Source organism: Raphanus sativus, unplaced genomic scaffold (assembly GCF_000801105.2).
Source record: "Raphanus sativus cultivar WK10039 unplaced genomic scaffold, ASM80110v3 Scaffold2865, whole genome shotgun sequence".
NCBI lineage: Eukaryota > Viridiplantae > Streptophyta > Magnoliopsida > Brassicales > Brassicaceae > Raphanus > Raphanus sativus.
The window spans coordinates 1-13,401 of record NW_026618172.1 but is presented as its reverse complement, the minus strand read 5'-3'; the positions used below and the strand labels follow the sequence as shown (position 1 = coordinate 13,401).

The window sequence follows — 13,401 nt, the reverse complement described above, 5'->3', positions numbered from 1 at the left end:
ACATAGAAGACTTGAATAAAATGGAGCCAATCTTGAATTTGCCTGGAATAAAAGAAACTCGCAGGAAGTTATTGTGTAACTTGTGCAAGGTGAAATCTGGTGCTTGCGTTCGGTGTTGTAATGGTAGGTATTGTTTCTTTCTGTGCATCCGTTCTACCTCTGACCATGGGTAACACTGGTACTCTTCATGACATGTTCTGTTGTATAGTCTGGGTCTTTTACTTAAGCTACTACTTTCGTAGGACAAACATATAGGACTACTGGTTGCTCGATCCCCTTAGTAAAACTGAAATTGGGGTTCATCTACTTATACTGCTGTGCTCGCAGTTGTAGTCTAGATAACCCAACTGTCTAGATCATTTTTAACTGGAAAGTGCTTTGTTGAAACTGTTCACCGCAGTGGAGTGTTAAGTATTTTATATCAGGCTACATTGTGCTGATTACATCTCGGATGAAACGAATTTTATATTGTTAGTTCTTCGATGAATATTTTGCTACGCTGGGTTGCTGTGAAAGTGCATTTGCACACAGCTTGGACCTAACTAAAATAAATAGACAAATGTCTATACTTCCCATGTTTTAACTTGATTTACCTTTTCAACTTTATGGCTGCATTCTACTTGTCACACTTTTCTTCGATTCTATATTCTATCCAGAAGAGTTATTGATACTTCTTTACAATCTCTTGATTATAGCAACTTGCCGAACGTCTTTCCATCCTATATGTGCAAGGGAGGCAGGGAACAGGCTAGAAATCTGGGGAAAACGCGGGTGTGACACTGTAAGTTTCATTACTTACAGAAAGATATCATAGATATATTAGTGATGTTTATTCTTTAACAATGCAAGAAAATTTGTAGGTTGAACTGCGAGCTTTCTGCTCGAAGCATTCAGATATTCAAGAAAGTGGAAGGCCTATAGAGGGAGGAGAAATTAATGCAGCTGATAGTCGTCCTCCTCTATGCCATCTTCCATCAGAATCTGTAAGAGATCAGCTAAGTACTGATGAGATGGGAGTTGACGTAGGAACACCAGGTACACGTTCTGATATTTCGAGAAACAGTGAGTTGCGAGAACTGGAATCACCATGTTCAGAATTTAACTTGTCTGCAACAGACATTGTCGAATCAGGGATTACTGGGAGAAGCACCGATGATGAAAAGACTCAATCCGAGTCTCTTAGTTTTGGGTTGATTCTGAAAAAGGTGTGCATATACTATTAAGTTGGATCATCTGTACCTGTTGACTCTCTTGCTCATTGATTAACATTTTTTAGTTGATCGACCTGGGGAAAGTGAATGTGAAGGATGTGGCTGAAGAGATCGGGGTCAATCCTGATGCATTGAATGCCAAACTTATGGTAATGTGTAAAAATTCTTAAAGTGTCTGCGTTCTCATTGTGGGTTTCTGTATATTGATTTCAAAGTTCTGCGTTACAGGATGGAGACTTGTTGCCTGATTTACTAGGCAAGATAGTTAAATGGCTTGGCCAGCATGCACACATGGGAACTAGGAACAAAGGCGAAATTTCTAAAAGTACGAAACCTACTAAATCTGAGCGTCGGGCTGCTATCTGTACTGAAGGCATGATGATGCTAGATTCTGACATCTTGAATCCGACATGTACCCCTGCTGAAAATTGTATTAGTAATGGTGTTGTGACTGATGAAGCTAAAGCTTATACTCCAATTGTGAAAAATGGAAGCAGTGAGAATTTGCCATCTGATCATTCTTCAGAAGAACAGGTATCTCCCATGGCTCGCACTACTTCCTAGATATTTCACCAAAGGTTGAAACGTAGGTGCTGCACTGTTTTGTTTTTATGCACAAGGAATTCCTGATGAGATTTTGGACATTGTGCCTTGTTTCTCATATGCAGAAACCAGCAGTACTTGATCAGGAAGGTCATCTTGGGAAAAGTTCAGTTAATCTTTCTGGTATGTTCTTCTAAGTTTTCAATATTTATTCGTGCATGTCTCATTTTCTCATGTATGTATCCTCCATGCTTGTTATCCTCCATGTAGTATTTTCTACATTTGTGTTACACAGCTGCGTAGAGTTTTTCCATTGAGGAAGTCTCTTCATGGTCCGAAGTTTATCACGCTTAATGGATACTCTTAACTGATGATAACTGCTGCTTATCTTAATTTTGATTTGTTGTGTAGATGATCACGGAGAACAATCAAATCCCAGTTCGTCTGGACGAATGGTGGAGAATGCCTTTCCCTTGAGGCCAGATAGTTCTCAAAATCGTGGAATGTTGAGCTGTCCAAGCCCTATTATCTTGGATCTCCTGTAAGCTTCATAACACATTTGGGAGACAGTTTCTGTTATTCCCTTGGCTTCAAACACATTTGGGAGACAGTTACTATATCACCTTTTTTTTTGATGATTCAGTGATCATGAAGCATATCCTGGTTTCGATCCTCATCCTTATATTCACAAAGAATTGTCAGAGATGGACAAAGGAAAGGCCCTGAAAAGCAGCACGAATTCTTATGTGGATAGGATGACAACCGAACCTGGGGGTAAATAATTTATGATTTATGCCACAGCTTTTGGGACATTTGGTAACATTATAACATTTGGCAGGCTCTGAAGAAGGAAACACATTTTGTCAGTTAGCTAAAGCTAGGAAATTGGGCATACTGGATCTGTCTCCCAAAGATGAAGTGGAAGGAGAGCTTCTATATTATCAACTTCAGCTACTTGGCACCGCAGTTTCAAGAAAGCAACTCTCGGGTGATTCTTCCTGTTTTCTGCATTATATAATTATTTCTGTTGTGTTAAAAAAAAAGAATTTCTGTCATGTTATACTAAAGCTGCTTTCTTTTCTCAGACGATCTAGCCTACGAAGTTACCAAAAAGCTACCCCTGGAGATTGATGAAGAGCATGGACGAAGATGGGATGATGTTCTGGTTAACAAATATTTCCATGATGTCAGGGAAGCAAGAAAGCAAAGTAGGAAAGAGAAAAGACACAAAGACGCCCAGGCTGTTCTAGCTGCTGCTACTGCTGCTGCAGCAACATCTTCTCGGAATACATCGCTCAGGAAAGATATGGCAGAAGAACCTGCTCATCAAGAGGTTGTTGTTGCTACGTTTTGAGTTTTTCCCTCCGTTTTTTTTTCTGTGCCATAGTTTTAATTTTTGTCATTTTGCTGGTTATAAATCGGACAGATGAGTACTTCTAGACGTAAAGTTTCTGGCAGCGCTCACCTAGTGCCACAGACAAAGGAAACACTTTTAAAGATGCCTGTTTCCGGTCCACCATCAGACAAGCGGTCTGATCATCGTACACCAGACTTATCATCAGAAAAACCACGAAGTTGTGATATCTGCAGACGCTCTGAAACTATATGGAACCTGATTGTGGTGTGCTCTAGTTGCAAGGTGAGAAGACATTCCCTGAGAATTTTTTCTTATGTTTAACCAAGGCATGCTTTATTTCCAGGGACATCTTTTATGCACGGTATTGTATCTGATCATGCTCCAATTACAGGTTGCTGTTCACATGGATTGCTACAAATGTGCTAAAGAATCAACTGGTCCTTGGTACTGTGAACTATGCGCAGAATCTACTGGTTCTTTCAATTTCTGGGAAAACCCGTCTTCTACTACAGAGTGCACTTTATGTGGAGGCACAACTGGGGCTTTTAGGAAAGCCACAAATGGCCAGTGGGTACATGCATTTTGTGCGGAGGTGAGGTTTCCTTTATTCGCAGGGTCTTGCGTACTATATTCAGTAATGATCATTGCAAATCATTTGGTATTTAATTTCGTGCAGTGGTCTTTGGAATCAACCTTCAGAAGGGGACAAATAAATCCTGTGCAAGGAGTGGTGAGTTTATATTATTATAATCCAGAATCAGTATCATGTTTTGAAAAAATGCTAAAGCTTAATATATGATGCTTTGTTAGGAGTCTTTGGCCAAGAACACCAGTACTTGTTGTGTATGCCAACGGATATATGGTGCATGCTTTAAGGTACTGACGCTTCGTTGCTTTCTTTATCCGAAGACATCTAGCTTCAAGTTATTGGGACAAAGATTGATCAGAAGCTTGTTTGTCATTTTACAGTGTAGTTATGGTAACTGCCAGGCGACGTTTCACCCAACCTGTGCCAGAAGTGCTGGCTTTCATATGATTGGTGGTGGGAAACTTCCGCATAAGGCTTACTGTGAGAAACACAGCTTGGAACAGAAGGCAAAGGTCTTAATTTTTCATCTCTCTAGTCATTTTTATGATGGTCCCACTTGCTTACATCTCTCTGACTGTGTTGGCAGGCCGAATCTCAGAAACATGGGGCAGATGGGCTGAAAAGTCTCAAGCATTATAGGGTTGAACTAGAGAGGCTACGACTTCTGTGCGAGCGGATAGTCAAGAGGGAGAAGTTAAAAGTAAGTTAAACTCTACTTAAACCCTATGCCTTCCTTTCAAATAAAGGTATAAAAATGGACACTTGACCTTTTTACTGGTGTTATATATAATTTGCAGCGAGAGTTGGCTATCTCCTCACATGAGATACTTGCTGCCAGAAGGGATCACGCTGCACGTTCGTTACCACTCCGTAATCCATTTTCTCCTCCAGAAGTTTCATCTGACTCAGCGACGACATCAATAAAAGGTCATCCAGACAGTAATATATCTGGCAGTGAAGCAATACAGAGGTCAGATGATATCACCATTGACAGCACAGCCTCTGTTAAGCTTCGAGGGAAAGGTCCTATTGCAATGGACACTGATCAGAAAACCGACGATAGTGCTACTTCCAAGGGTAGTAGGAGCAAAGTATTTTCTGGGAAAACGGTTCCACGGAAACATTGTATTGTCTCGCCAAGTGTTTCGGAGGATGGAGATGAAGAAGGATCAAAGCCCAAGAAGGTGAGAAGAATCTTTTTGTCGTAAAGGTTGCTTGCATTGTAAGTTGGACTCCTTTGCTCAACGCCAAAACTCATTCATGAGACAGAAGAACATCTTATATACTTGTATAAACTGATAATGATAGCAGAATGTAGAAACATTTGCGAAGGAGATTGTGATGACATCGGACGAAGCTTCTTTCAAGAATCGGCGGCTACCAAAGGGCTACTTTTATATTCCTGTTGATTGCTTGCAAGAAGACAAGCCAAGCAAGGACAAGGCGGCGGACGAGGACTCTTCTGACAAGTGAATCAAACCAACCACTAGGCTTCTTCTTCTTCTTCAGGTGAGTGAATCTATGTAAGCACAAGGGGGACATCAGTTTTTGGTTGACGTACCCGTACCGGACACGTTTCCGGCCATGAAAACGGCGGCACGGGGGCAGCGTTGGGATATATGTCCGAGAAGTTGGAGACGCAACATCTTATGGAAAGACGCACGGACGATGAAAAGCAGTCGAGAGTCGAGACGTAGATCATTCGTTTGGTTTTGAAAAATTGTATGCTGCTTATATAGTGCGATTGAATTGATTAGCAAGCGGAGTCTAAATAAAAAAAGGAATTAAAAGGGAAAAAATTATACTGGAATGTAGCATTTGTATGATAAATTGACTTATGTTTTAGCTTTTTATTTCTTCACACCTTTCATACTTTAATGCTTTTAATCATTTTCTTTTCTGCCTGTTCTCTACAACTCCCAATTAAATCATTTTAACAATGCACATTTTGGGGGTGTATTGGATTGAGTGTTCTAAGGAGTTGTGGAGTGTTTTAATTTTGGTGGGATTTAGGTGAGTTTTGAAGTTATTTGGGTGATTTTAGTTAAAGTTTAAAATTTTAAACAAAATCTATAGGTGATTTGGTAAACTATTTTCTGAAAATTTCAGAGTTATTTAGGTGATTTGTTTACAAATCGTTCTATCAATGCATTCTGTAAAATCAATATCTTCAAGAAAATTTAACATAGAGTGAGAGACACACGTCTAAAACTGTCTACAGGAAACTCATGTGCTTGTCTGGTGTTGCTAATTGGACAAGCATGGGTGCCACAGTTACTTATCATATCAACTATGATCATTACCTAAATGGACATTTGTCGTAAGTCAATCATCACGTTTTTTCAGGGAGGAAAATAAAACTAAAGTTAAATGCATTAGTGTCTTCAAACAGACAGACCAGGGGATACAAAAAAAAACTTTCGCAAGACCCAAAACAGCCTGGAGCATGAGAAACTTAAGAGAAAACCAAAATTACATATTTATTCGGATTACAATCTTTAGACTTATTTTTATAATCTCAATGGATTTGGTGTGAAGCAATAATAAAACAGAGGGAAGAGGCTCAGGTGACGACAATAAGCATATCTCAGTCTCTTTGTATATCAAGACAGATACCTCAGTTAGGTGACATATAACAAGAGTGGACTAAATTGATACCATAGTTCAAGTTTGATTGATAGTCTTTCATAATTGTGTATATATATATCAAACGTAAAAAAAACAAACTAGAAGCTTCAAGGTCTCTTCAAGGATGGCTACATCCATGGTGACCACCTGTGCAACGACTAATTAGACATGTACTTATAAAGAAGAAGCTTCTCTTCTTCCACAACGCAGACACAAAGAAGTGGCGTTAAGTTAGGTGACGCAGCTCCCACAACTGATTCATCTCATACCAAAACTTCTTCTCCCCTAGCTTACATGTGCTCAAGTGCCTCGCCGCAAGCACCAAGCCATATACGTTGTCTATGTCCTAGTGTAAAAAATAAAATTCTCAGAACTGAAACCATTAGTTGCAGCCATAAATTCCCATGTTTATCATTAACCAAAGGTTTCCGAGACAAAGAAACTTGAGCAAGCTTATGGCTACTAAGTCTCAACAAACTAATAACTCCTCCTTACGTTAATCTACTATCTTTCTCTTTGTCTACTATGTTCTCCGGATTGTTCCAACAAGACACGCAGAGGAACCCAAGTGGTGTTTGCAAATTTCCATGATTTAAGAACTCAGTATCAGTAATCGCAAATCTAAGAACCGAGTTTGCAGTGAGTTAAGTAAGCAGCCATCGCAGGAGAATAACAGAGGAAGAATATGAACATAGTAGTTATAATTAATAAAGGAAGAAGTTTTATGGGGTTTGAGCCGATTTTCCATGGATGAAGTGTTCAGAGGTTTGATTTTTTTTTGTATCTGCTAATGGAGCAGATAGAGATAAATCTGCAGTTCATTGGCTTTGAATGATTGTCTCAAAGGTTAGAAAGATGTAAAGTAGCCGTCGTTTGTCTTATGTATATTTGTTTTCTTTTTCATCGTTAAACAGATGTTTTACTTTTTTGTTTTTGATCAAATAAATAGATGTTTTATTTTTATTCTGAAGTCTCTCCAAATAACACATGTAGATGTGAGATTTTTATAGCAACACTTTTTAACTGGAACTAATACAAAGCATCCCAAAATCCTTCTCCTTTCAAAATAATGTTTATATTTCAATAACAGTGGATTTGTTATAAGTTTTGTAAATGATTAATTAAATAACAGGAGATTTGCAAGTGTTTCAAATGATTTTACATAAATTCCATGTTCAATAACAGGTGATTTGAAAATAATTTTTAAAATCCTTAATTGAATAACAGAGGATTTTAAAACAATCCCAAAACTCTTTAAAATCATAGTTTCAATACACCCCCCTTTATGTTTATAAAGTTTGTAGATAACACTAAATTTGAATAGCTTCTCTAATTTTTTGCAGAAAAATTATACATAATAAAAATTGTAGAGAATGTGGAGGCTATATCATATTTTTCAAAAGTTGAATCACTTTTTTCTCTTGTATGAAAATAAATAATTGGAATGTCTAAAAGAATGCTCATGTGTCCATAAGTTGAGTCATTTTTTCTCTATGAAAATAAATAATTGGAATGTCTAAAAGAATGCTCATGTGTCCATTGCTTCTGCTTAACAAGAGACTAAACAAGAGGTAACACAAGTAGAAGGACAAAGCATAAGCTGATAAACCTGTTAAGCCTCAAATAATAAACTATAAACCATAAAAGAGGAGGTGAGGGATATGTTTCTCCTCAGAACCAAGCCACACTAGAAGAGTCTTTTGGGCACATATGTTAAAAAAATTCTTCATTTGAAAGTTCCTTTTTCCAGTATATGAGATTTGTATACCTTTTTGGTTCTTTACAAAAATTGTCATCTCCTCTTAACAACTGTATCGAGAAATGATTGATAAAAAACGTTTTTAGAGAAGAGCATTCCAAACAGCTTCTTCTCCTTCACTACAAACTTCATGGACCATCTTCATCCTCTCTACCGACTTGCAAATACCACTGCAGCTCCACTCGAACGACGCCACACATACATCACCCGCCTCTGCCTTCCATCTACAATCTATTCAGATGCAAAAAAAAAAACAAAAAAAAAGATATAAAACTACATAGACAAAAGGGAGAGGGAGAGATTGATTATAACTTTGTTTGATGTGTAATTGAGCTTTGCTTTTTACCTGGAGGAGTCCCACAACAGAAGTTTCTGTCATCAATATGTTCAACCTCAAGTCCAATAAACCATGACCCTAATGACACATCTTCATTTGCATATTTATGCAATATTGGCCTACATTATACAATGTTTTAAAAACCTATTAAGACCAAACCTATGATGAAGCTGGAGGAAGGCAAGAACTACTACGTACTGGTTGATGGATATGTATTTGGCAAGATCCTTGGAGATGGCGTAGATCTGTCCCGTAGCATGTCGAAAGTACTTGTTACCTTCCTCTCCGAACTTCCAGTACTCAGGTTCATGGTACTTCACTGTCCTGCAACAGTTAGTAACCTTGATTCAAACACTTTCTCTTAACACAAAAAAAAAAACTTCAGAAAGATTAGGACAGAAATGAGATTTTACTTTTGAGCAAGAACAGGTCCTGATTTCATACAGCCGATATAGACTCTAGGCTTTGAGCGGTGACGAGCAAGTGTGGAAGCAAGCATACCTGTGAAGGCCAATGTTTGCTTAAAACTCTCAGGTAAGAATAAGAGTATAAACAGTAGTTTTTAACTTTACCGAGATTAACGTGAACATCATCATCAACCTTGATATAGAACTCTGCATCCCATCTAGCTACTGCTGTTGAAAAGAATATTTTGGTTTTTGCTGAGAGTTCGTGATATCCTTCAACATGCTCCTGCAAGCAAAAATAACAATGTTTTAAAGTAAAAAAAAAAAACTACATTCTTTCTTGAGAAAATTCCTTATTCATTTGTCCTCACCAGCCTAAGGAAGTCTTTGTGTTGAGCATCTTCTGAATCAATAGCTCTATCCAGAATACTATTTGAGGTTGCACTGTGACCAATCATGAACTTGATGACAATCCCTTTCTCTTTCTCCAGTTTCTCTAGCTTCTCCCCTGTGTAACACATATCCACATTTATATATATTAAAACTACTAGATTTGGGATTTAAGGAAAGAGGATCACTTGAAAACTGCTAAAATATATATATACCTTGAGGCATCCATGTTCCCCTGAGGGAATCACGCCGTCTTCTACTGCTGAATGCAGTGTTGATTCCCATAACCATGAACACTTTCTTCTTCGGGTTTGCTCCGGTTAAAGAGGAAGAAAGTGTTTCCGAGCCATCAACCGTCTCTTGTGAGGTTCTTGTGACTGAAGACCTGTCAACACTCCAAAAGAACAAAACACACCGATAGATAGAATCAGATAGTCAGAGTAAAAAAAAATAATTACTATTAACATATCGAATAGAAAAGCTTTAATTTGGCACTCACTCTATTGCTTGGTGAGTTTTCAAAACTTGGTCAATTACATCTTTTTCTTGTGTAGCTGCTTTCTGCATTTGAGGAAAAATGTTAAAAAAATGAAGAAGCAAACAGAGCTAAAAAACGCATAGAACCCTAAATCTCTTTGACATTCCAGAAGTAAAATTATTTAAGATTTAACTGAAAAAAACCTATGAATTAGACTCACTAATCATTAAGCCATAAACTTAAATTGAATAAAAAGAAGCATACTTTCTTATGAGCACAATCGTCAGATACAATCTGGAGTTCTTGGTCACGATGACGCTGTGAGATCAGCTGACTGCCGGAATCAGACGACGGCTCCTCCCATGACCTGAAAAAAAAAAAAGCAAAAACCTATCAAAGAAAATCTAAAAAGGAAAGAGATGTTAAAGGTGGAAGCTTTATGAAACAAAACCTGGAGGTGAAGATGGCTCCGAGGACGAAGAAGGAGATGCAGATGAACGGAACCCATCTGAGAGAGATGACTCTCCTCGAGACTTTGTTCCTCATCGTGGAGACCTTGAAAGAAGAGGAGAGAGAGTGAGATCAGAGATTGCAGATTTATAGAGAAGAGAGGAGAGATAATCGAAGAATGTTTCAAAAGTGATGAAATTTTCATGTGAAATTGAGAAAAATGAATTTAGAAAGTTTCCTAGTATATTAAAAAAGAAACTTTTATTACAACTTTGTTGGCTTTTGTAATGGCTTTCACACCGTCGTATATGCCACGTCATTAGTTTTTATATGTGAATAAAATACATGAAAAATATATAAAGAATTGATTGTTATTAATTTCTGGAAGGACTTATTGTACATGAACTATAGACTATCATATTGTACATGAAAGTCACGAGAATTCTGATTGAGATAATCGTGTGTACATGAACGGGACCATACTATAGTTTTTACTTATTTAAAAATTTTAAAACTAATTTATTAATGTTAATAAAATGGAATTATTGGGAAGTTTTGATAGGAAAATAGAGGAGTTACATGATAGAAGTGCATGTCCATCAATGAACAATGATGTTGTATAATATAGTTTAGTTTCTATAGTTTAACTCTGAACGAAAGTGTGGGAGACGAATTGTCAGAGAAAGAAAAGACATTTTGAATTGAAAACATTCAAGTTAGACCGTCAAATATGGTTAGGCAGAAAAAGAAGAAGTAGAATGCGTGTCGTCGACCGTGTTGACTCACGTCGTAGACGCCGTGATGTGCGGTTTATGGGCCTCTTACAAATTGTCCCAACATCTTATTAGCTCATGGGCTTGCTTAGCACATAAGTTCATTACAGTCTTTGAGTTTGCAAACTTTCTGAATGGATGTTGTATCTCTTGAATCAGATTTTTTATGTAATTTTAATTTTATAAGTAAAACTAAAGCTAATTATTATTAGTTTCTAAAAGAAAAAAAAGGCTTATAAAAAGAAGAAAGAGTATGAACAACTTGGGGGGTGATCTTTTTTCCCCTTTCTCTCTCCTTATCCTCTCCCTTCTCTCTAAAACCCAGATCTAAAAATCAGTTTGAGTTTTGGTCGGCTCCGGTGGCTCCGTTAGCACCGGAGCTGAAGCTCCGTTAGCACCGGAGCTGAAGCTCCCTTTGTGATTTGCTTTCCTTTTTACGGTTTTACACTGTTTCGTCTTTGGGTGGTGAGGCCAAGCGACGGCGTCAGTCATTGAGATGGACTGGTTCGGTTCTTGATTGATCCGGATTGTCTCCACCTTCCCTTATTGACGGGTTAGAGTTCATCTTCTTTCTTTTGCCGGTTCGTGCCTTGTTGCAGCTGTAATTTCGTTCGTCGCTGTTTCGGGTGGTTTTAGAACTGGTTGTCAGATTAGGTTTGGCTGAGGTTTGGAATGTTGGTATTTTCCTTCGCTCTTCCAGCATGTTGAAGTTTGTACTTTGGAATGGATACACTCTAAGGAAAGCTCTTGCTTTCCTCTCTTGCCGTCGGTACCTTCCCGGTTTGTCTGCTTCAGCCGGTTTCAGGTTTGGAGGTTGCGAGTTCTGAAATACCTCTGTTCTCCTAAGGGTGAGTTTTTAATTTGTTCTCTCTCAGAGGTGGTCGGGTCTGTGTTGACTTCTCTTGTAGCTTCGCCGGTTTACTTCTGTAGCTGGGATGAAGGTTAAGCAAGGGTCTCTTGTCTTCGTTGGTGGGTTACTTTTGTGACATCTGCTGTGAGAGTTGCTTCTGTGTTGAAGCTGTCTGCTCCCTTAGACTTCAGTCTTCTAGTCTTTGATGCTGTTTTAAAGATGATGTTTCTCTAGCCAAGTGTTTGTTTTGTAGTTTAATCTTTTGTTTAGCTTGTCTCCCTTGTGTGGGCTTAGTCTCAGGAGATATTTCTGTTTCTGCCTGCTTAGTGTCTGTACTCTTTTGTGTTCATCTTANTTTGTTAATGAAATCTACCGAGGAAAAAAAAAAAAAAAGAAGAAAGAGTAGAATTAGTACCGTTTTTTTTGTAACTTCATTATGTTAAATGTTTTGATTTATGTATCTAGAACTTATAAAATAATATTTTCTATTTACAATTATCTATAAATTTCAAGGAAGGTCTGTCTTTTTTACAGTCATACAATGCAATTTTTAATTTTAGTTTTTAATTAAGTTTCATTGGATATTTTTTTTTTCTTTTTGTCAACTAATTTGAATTGGATTTTGTTTCCCATAATTAAAAAAGAAAAAAGGAAAACTAAAATTAAAATTAATTACTTGAGGAGAAGGAAATAATCGGAAACGGAAAAGTAAAAACATCTTTTCCTTTTCGTGAAAGCTAACCCTAATTTCCCCCATCCCCCCCACCCCTTATATAAACCAAACAAACGCCACGCCTCTCTCTCTCTCTCCCCCTCACAAAAGTAAACCTTCGATCCGAGCTTTCGATCCATCGCCCTCTCCGATTCACAGGTATCTCTCCAGATCCATTTACTATCATCTCAATCTAATCCGATTCTTAGATAGCATAACATCAATTATCACTTCTCCCCCTTGAGCTAATGATCGAAATCTCGTTTATGATTGATTGATTTGATTTGATTTGATTTGATTATAGTCTCTCGTAGATATTCGATTGAGTCTTATGAGAATTGATATTCGATTTGGCTGATTCAATTGTTGTTTCTTTTTCAGCTTTTTTTTGTTCTCAGGGAGTTAACAAAAAAAAAAGTTTGCAACTTTACGAAAAGTTCGAAGCTTTCTTTTATGTCTGACAAGATTTCACCCTATTGCTATTATCTATCTGGTTGCTTGGACAAGACTATCATCCTACACCCAGAGCTAAGAGCCACCACCACACGCATCTTCAAACCCGACACTCCTCCTCTCCTCCTCTCCGACCACTTTCACTAAAACATGGCGCTCCAGAACATCGGTGCTTCCAACCGTAACGATGCCTTTTACAGGTACAAGATGCCCAAGATGGTCACCAAGACCGAAGGTAAAGGCAACGGCATCAAGACCAACATTGTCAACAACGTTGAGATTGCAAAGGCTTTAGCGAGGCCTGCTTCTTACACGACCAAGTACTTTGGGTGTGAGCTTGGAGCTCAGTCCAAGTTTGATGAGAAGACTGGGACTTCGCTTGTGAATGGTGCTCATAGTACCTCTAAGCTTGCGTCTCTTCTCGAGGCGTTTATCAAGAGGTATGTTCAGTGCTATGGGTGTGG

The 13,401-nt window shown here is 38.1% G+C and overlaps 3 protein-coding genes across 8 annotated transcripts; 2 read left to right on the top strand and 1 right to left on the bottom strand.

The window, feature by feature from the left end:
- Positions 1 to 6: 6 nt before the first annotated feature.
- Positions 7 to 5,561, top strand: LOC130506080 (uncharacterized; the record flags this gene model as incomplete). Of its 5 annotated transcripts, none has more annotated exon segments than XM_057000697.1 (19): positions 7 to 123; positions 696 to 781; positions 861 to 1,035; positions 1,117 to 1,205; positions 1,277 to 1,360; positions 1,440 to 1,745; positions 1,880 to 1,937; positions 2,166 to 2,295; positions 2,398 to 2,528; positions 2,593 to 2,742; positions 2,840 to 3,087; positions 3,181 to 3,393; positions 3,503 to 3,703; positions 3,788 to 3,841; positions 3,922 to 3,987; positions 4,081 to 4,212; positions 4,287 to 4,400; positions 4,498 to 4,884; positions 5,009 to 5,561. In XM_057000697.1, coding segments are annotated over 19 exon segments (2,906 nt in total), but the record flags the coding sequence as incomplete, so codon positions are not given.
- A 2,476-nt stretch (positions 5,562 to 8,037) lies between these two features.
- LOC108823935 (beta-1,3-galactosyltransferase 7) lies at positions 8,038 to 10,382 on the bottom strand. Of its 2 annotated transcripts, none has more exons than XM_018597250.2 (10): positions 10,151 to 10,382; positions 9,964 to 10,066; positions 9,721 to 9,782; positions 9,437 to 9,615; positions 9,203 to 9,339; positions 8,997 to 9,117; positions 8,838 to 8,925; positions 8,623 to 8,748; positions 8,434 to 8,543; positions 8,038 to 8,318 (listed from the first exon to the last, which is right to left on the bottom strand). In XM_018597250.2, exons 1-10 carry the CDS (start codon positions 10,243 to 10,245, stop codon positions 8,170 to 8,172), a joined length of 1,170 nt encoding a protein of 389 aa, XP_018452752.1. In that variant the 5' UTR covers positions 10,246 to 10,382; the 3' UTR covers positions 8,038 to 8,169. The 2 variants fall into 2 exon arrangements, with proteins under 2 accessions (XP_018452752.1, XP_018452753.1); XM_018597251.2 differs by having other exon boundaries at positions 9,437 to 9,606.
- A 2,143-nt stretch (positions 10,383 to 12,525) lies between these two features.
- Positions 12,526 to 13,395, top strand: LOC130506081 (probable eukaryotic translation initiation factor 5-2; the record flags this gene model as incomplete). The annotated part of the gene is made up of 2 exons (XM_057000700.1): positions 12,526 to 12,643; positions 12,866 to 13,395. A coding segment is annotated over exon 2 (308 nt), but the record flags the coding sequence as incomplete, so codon positions are not given.
- Positions 13,396 to 13,401: the final 6 nt, after the last annotated feature.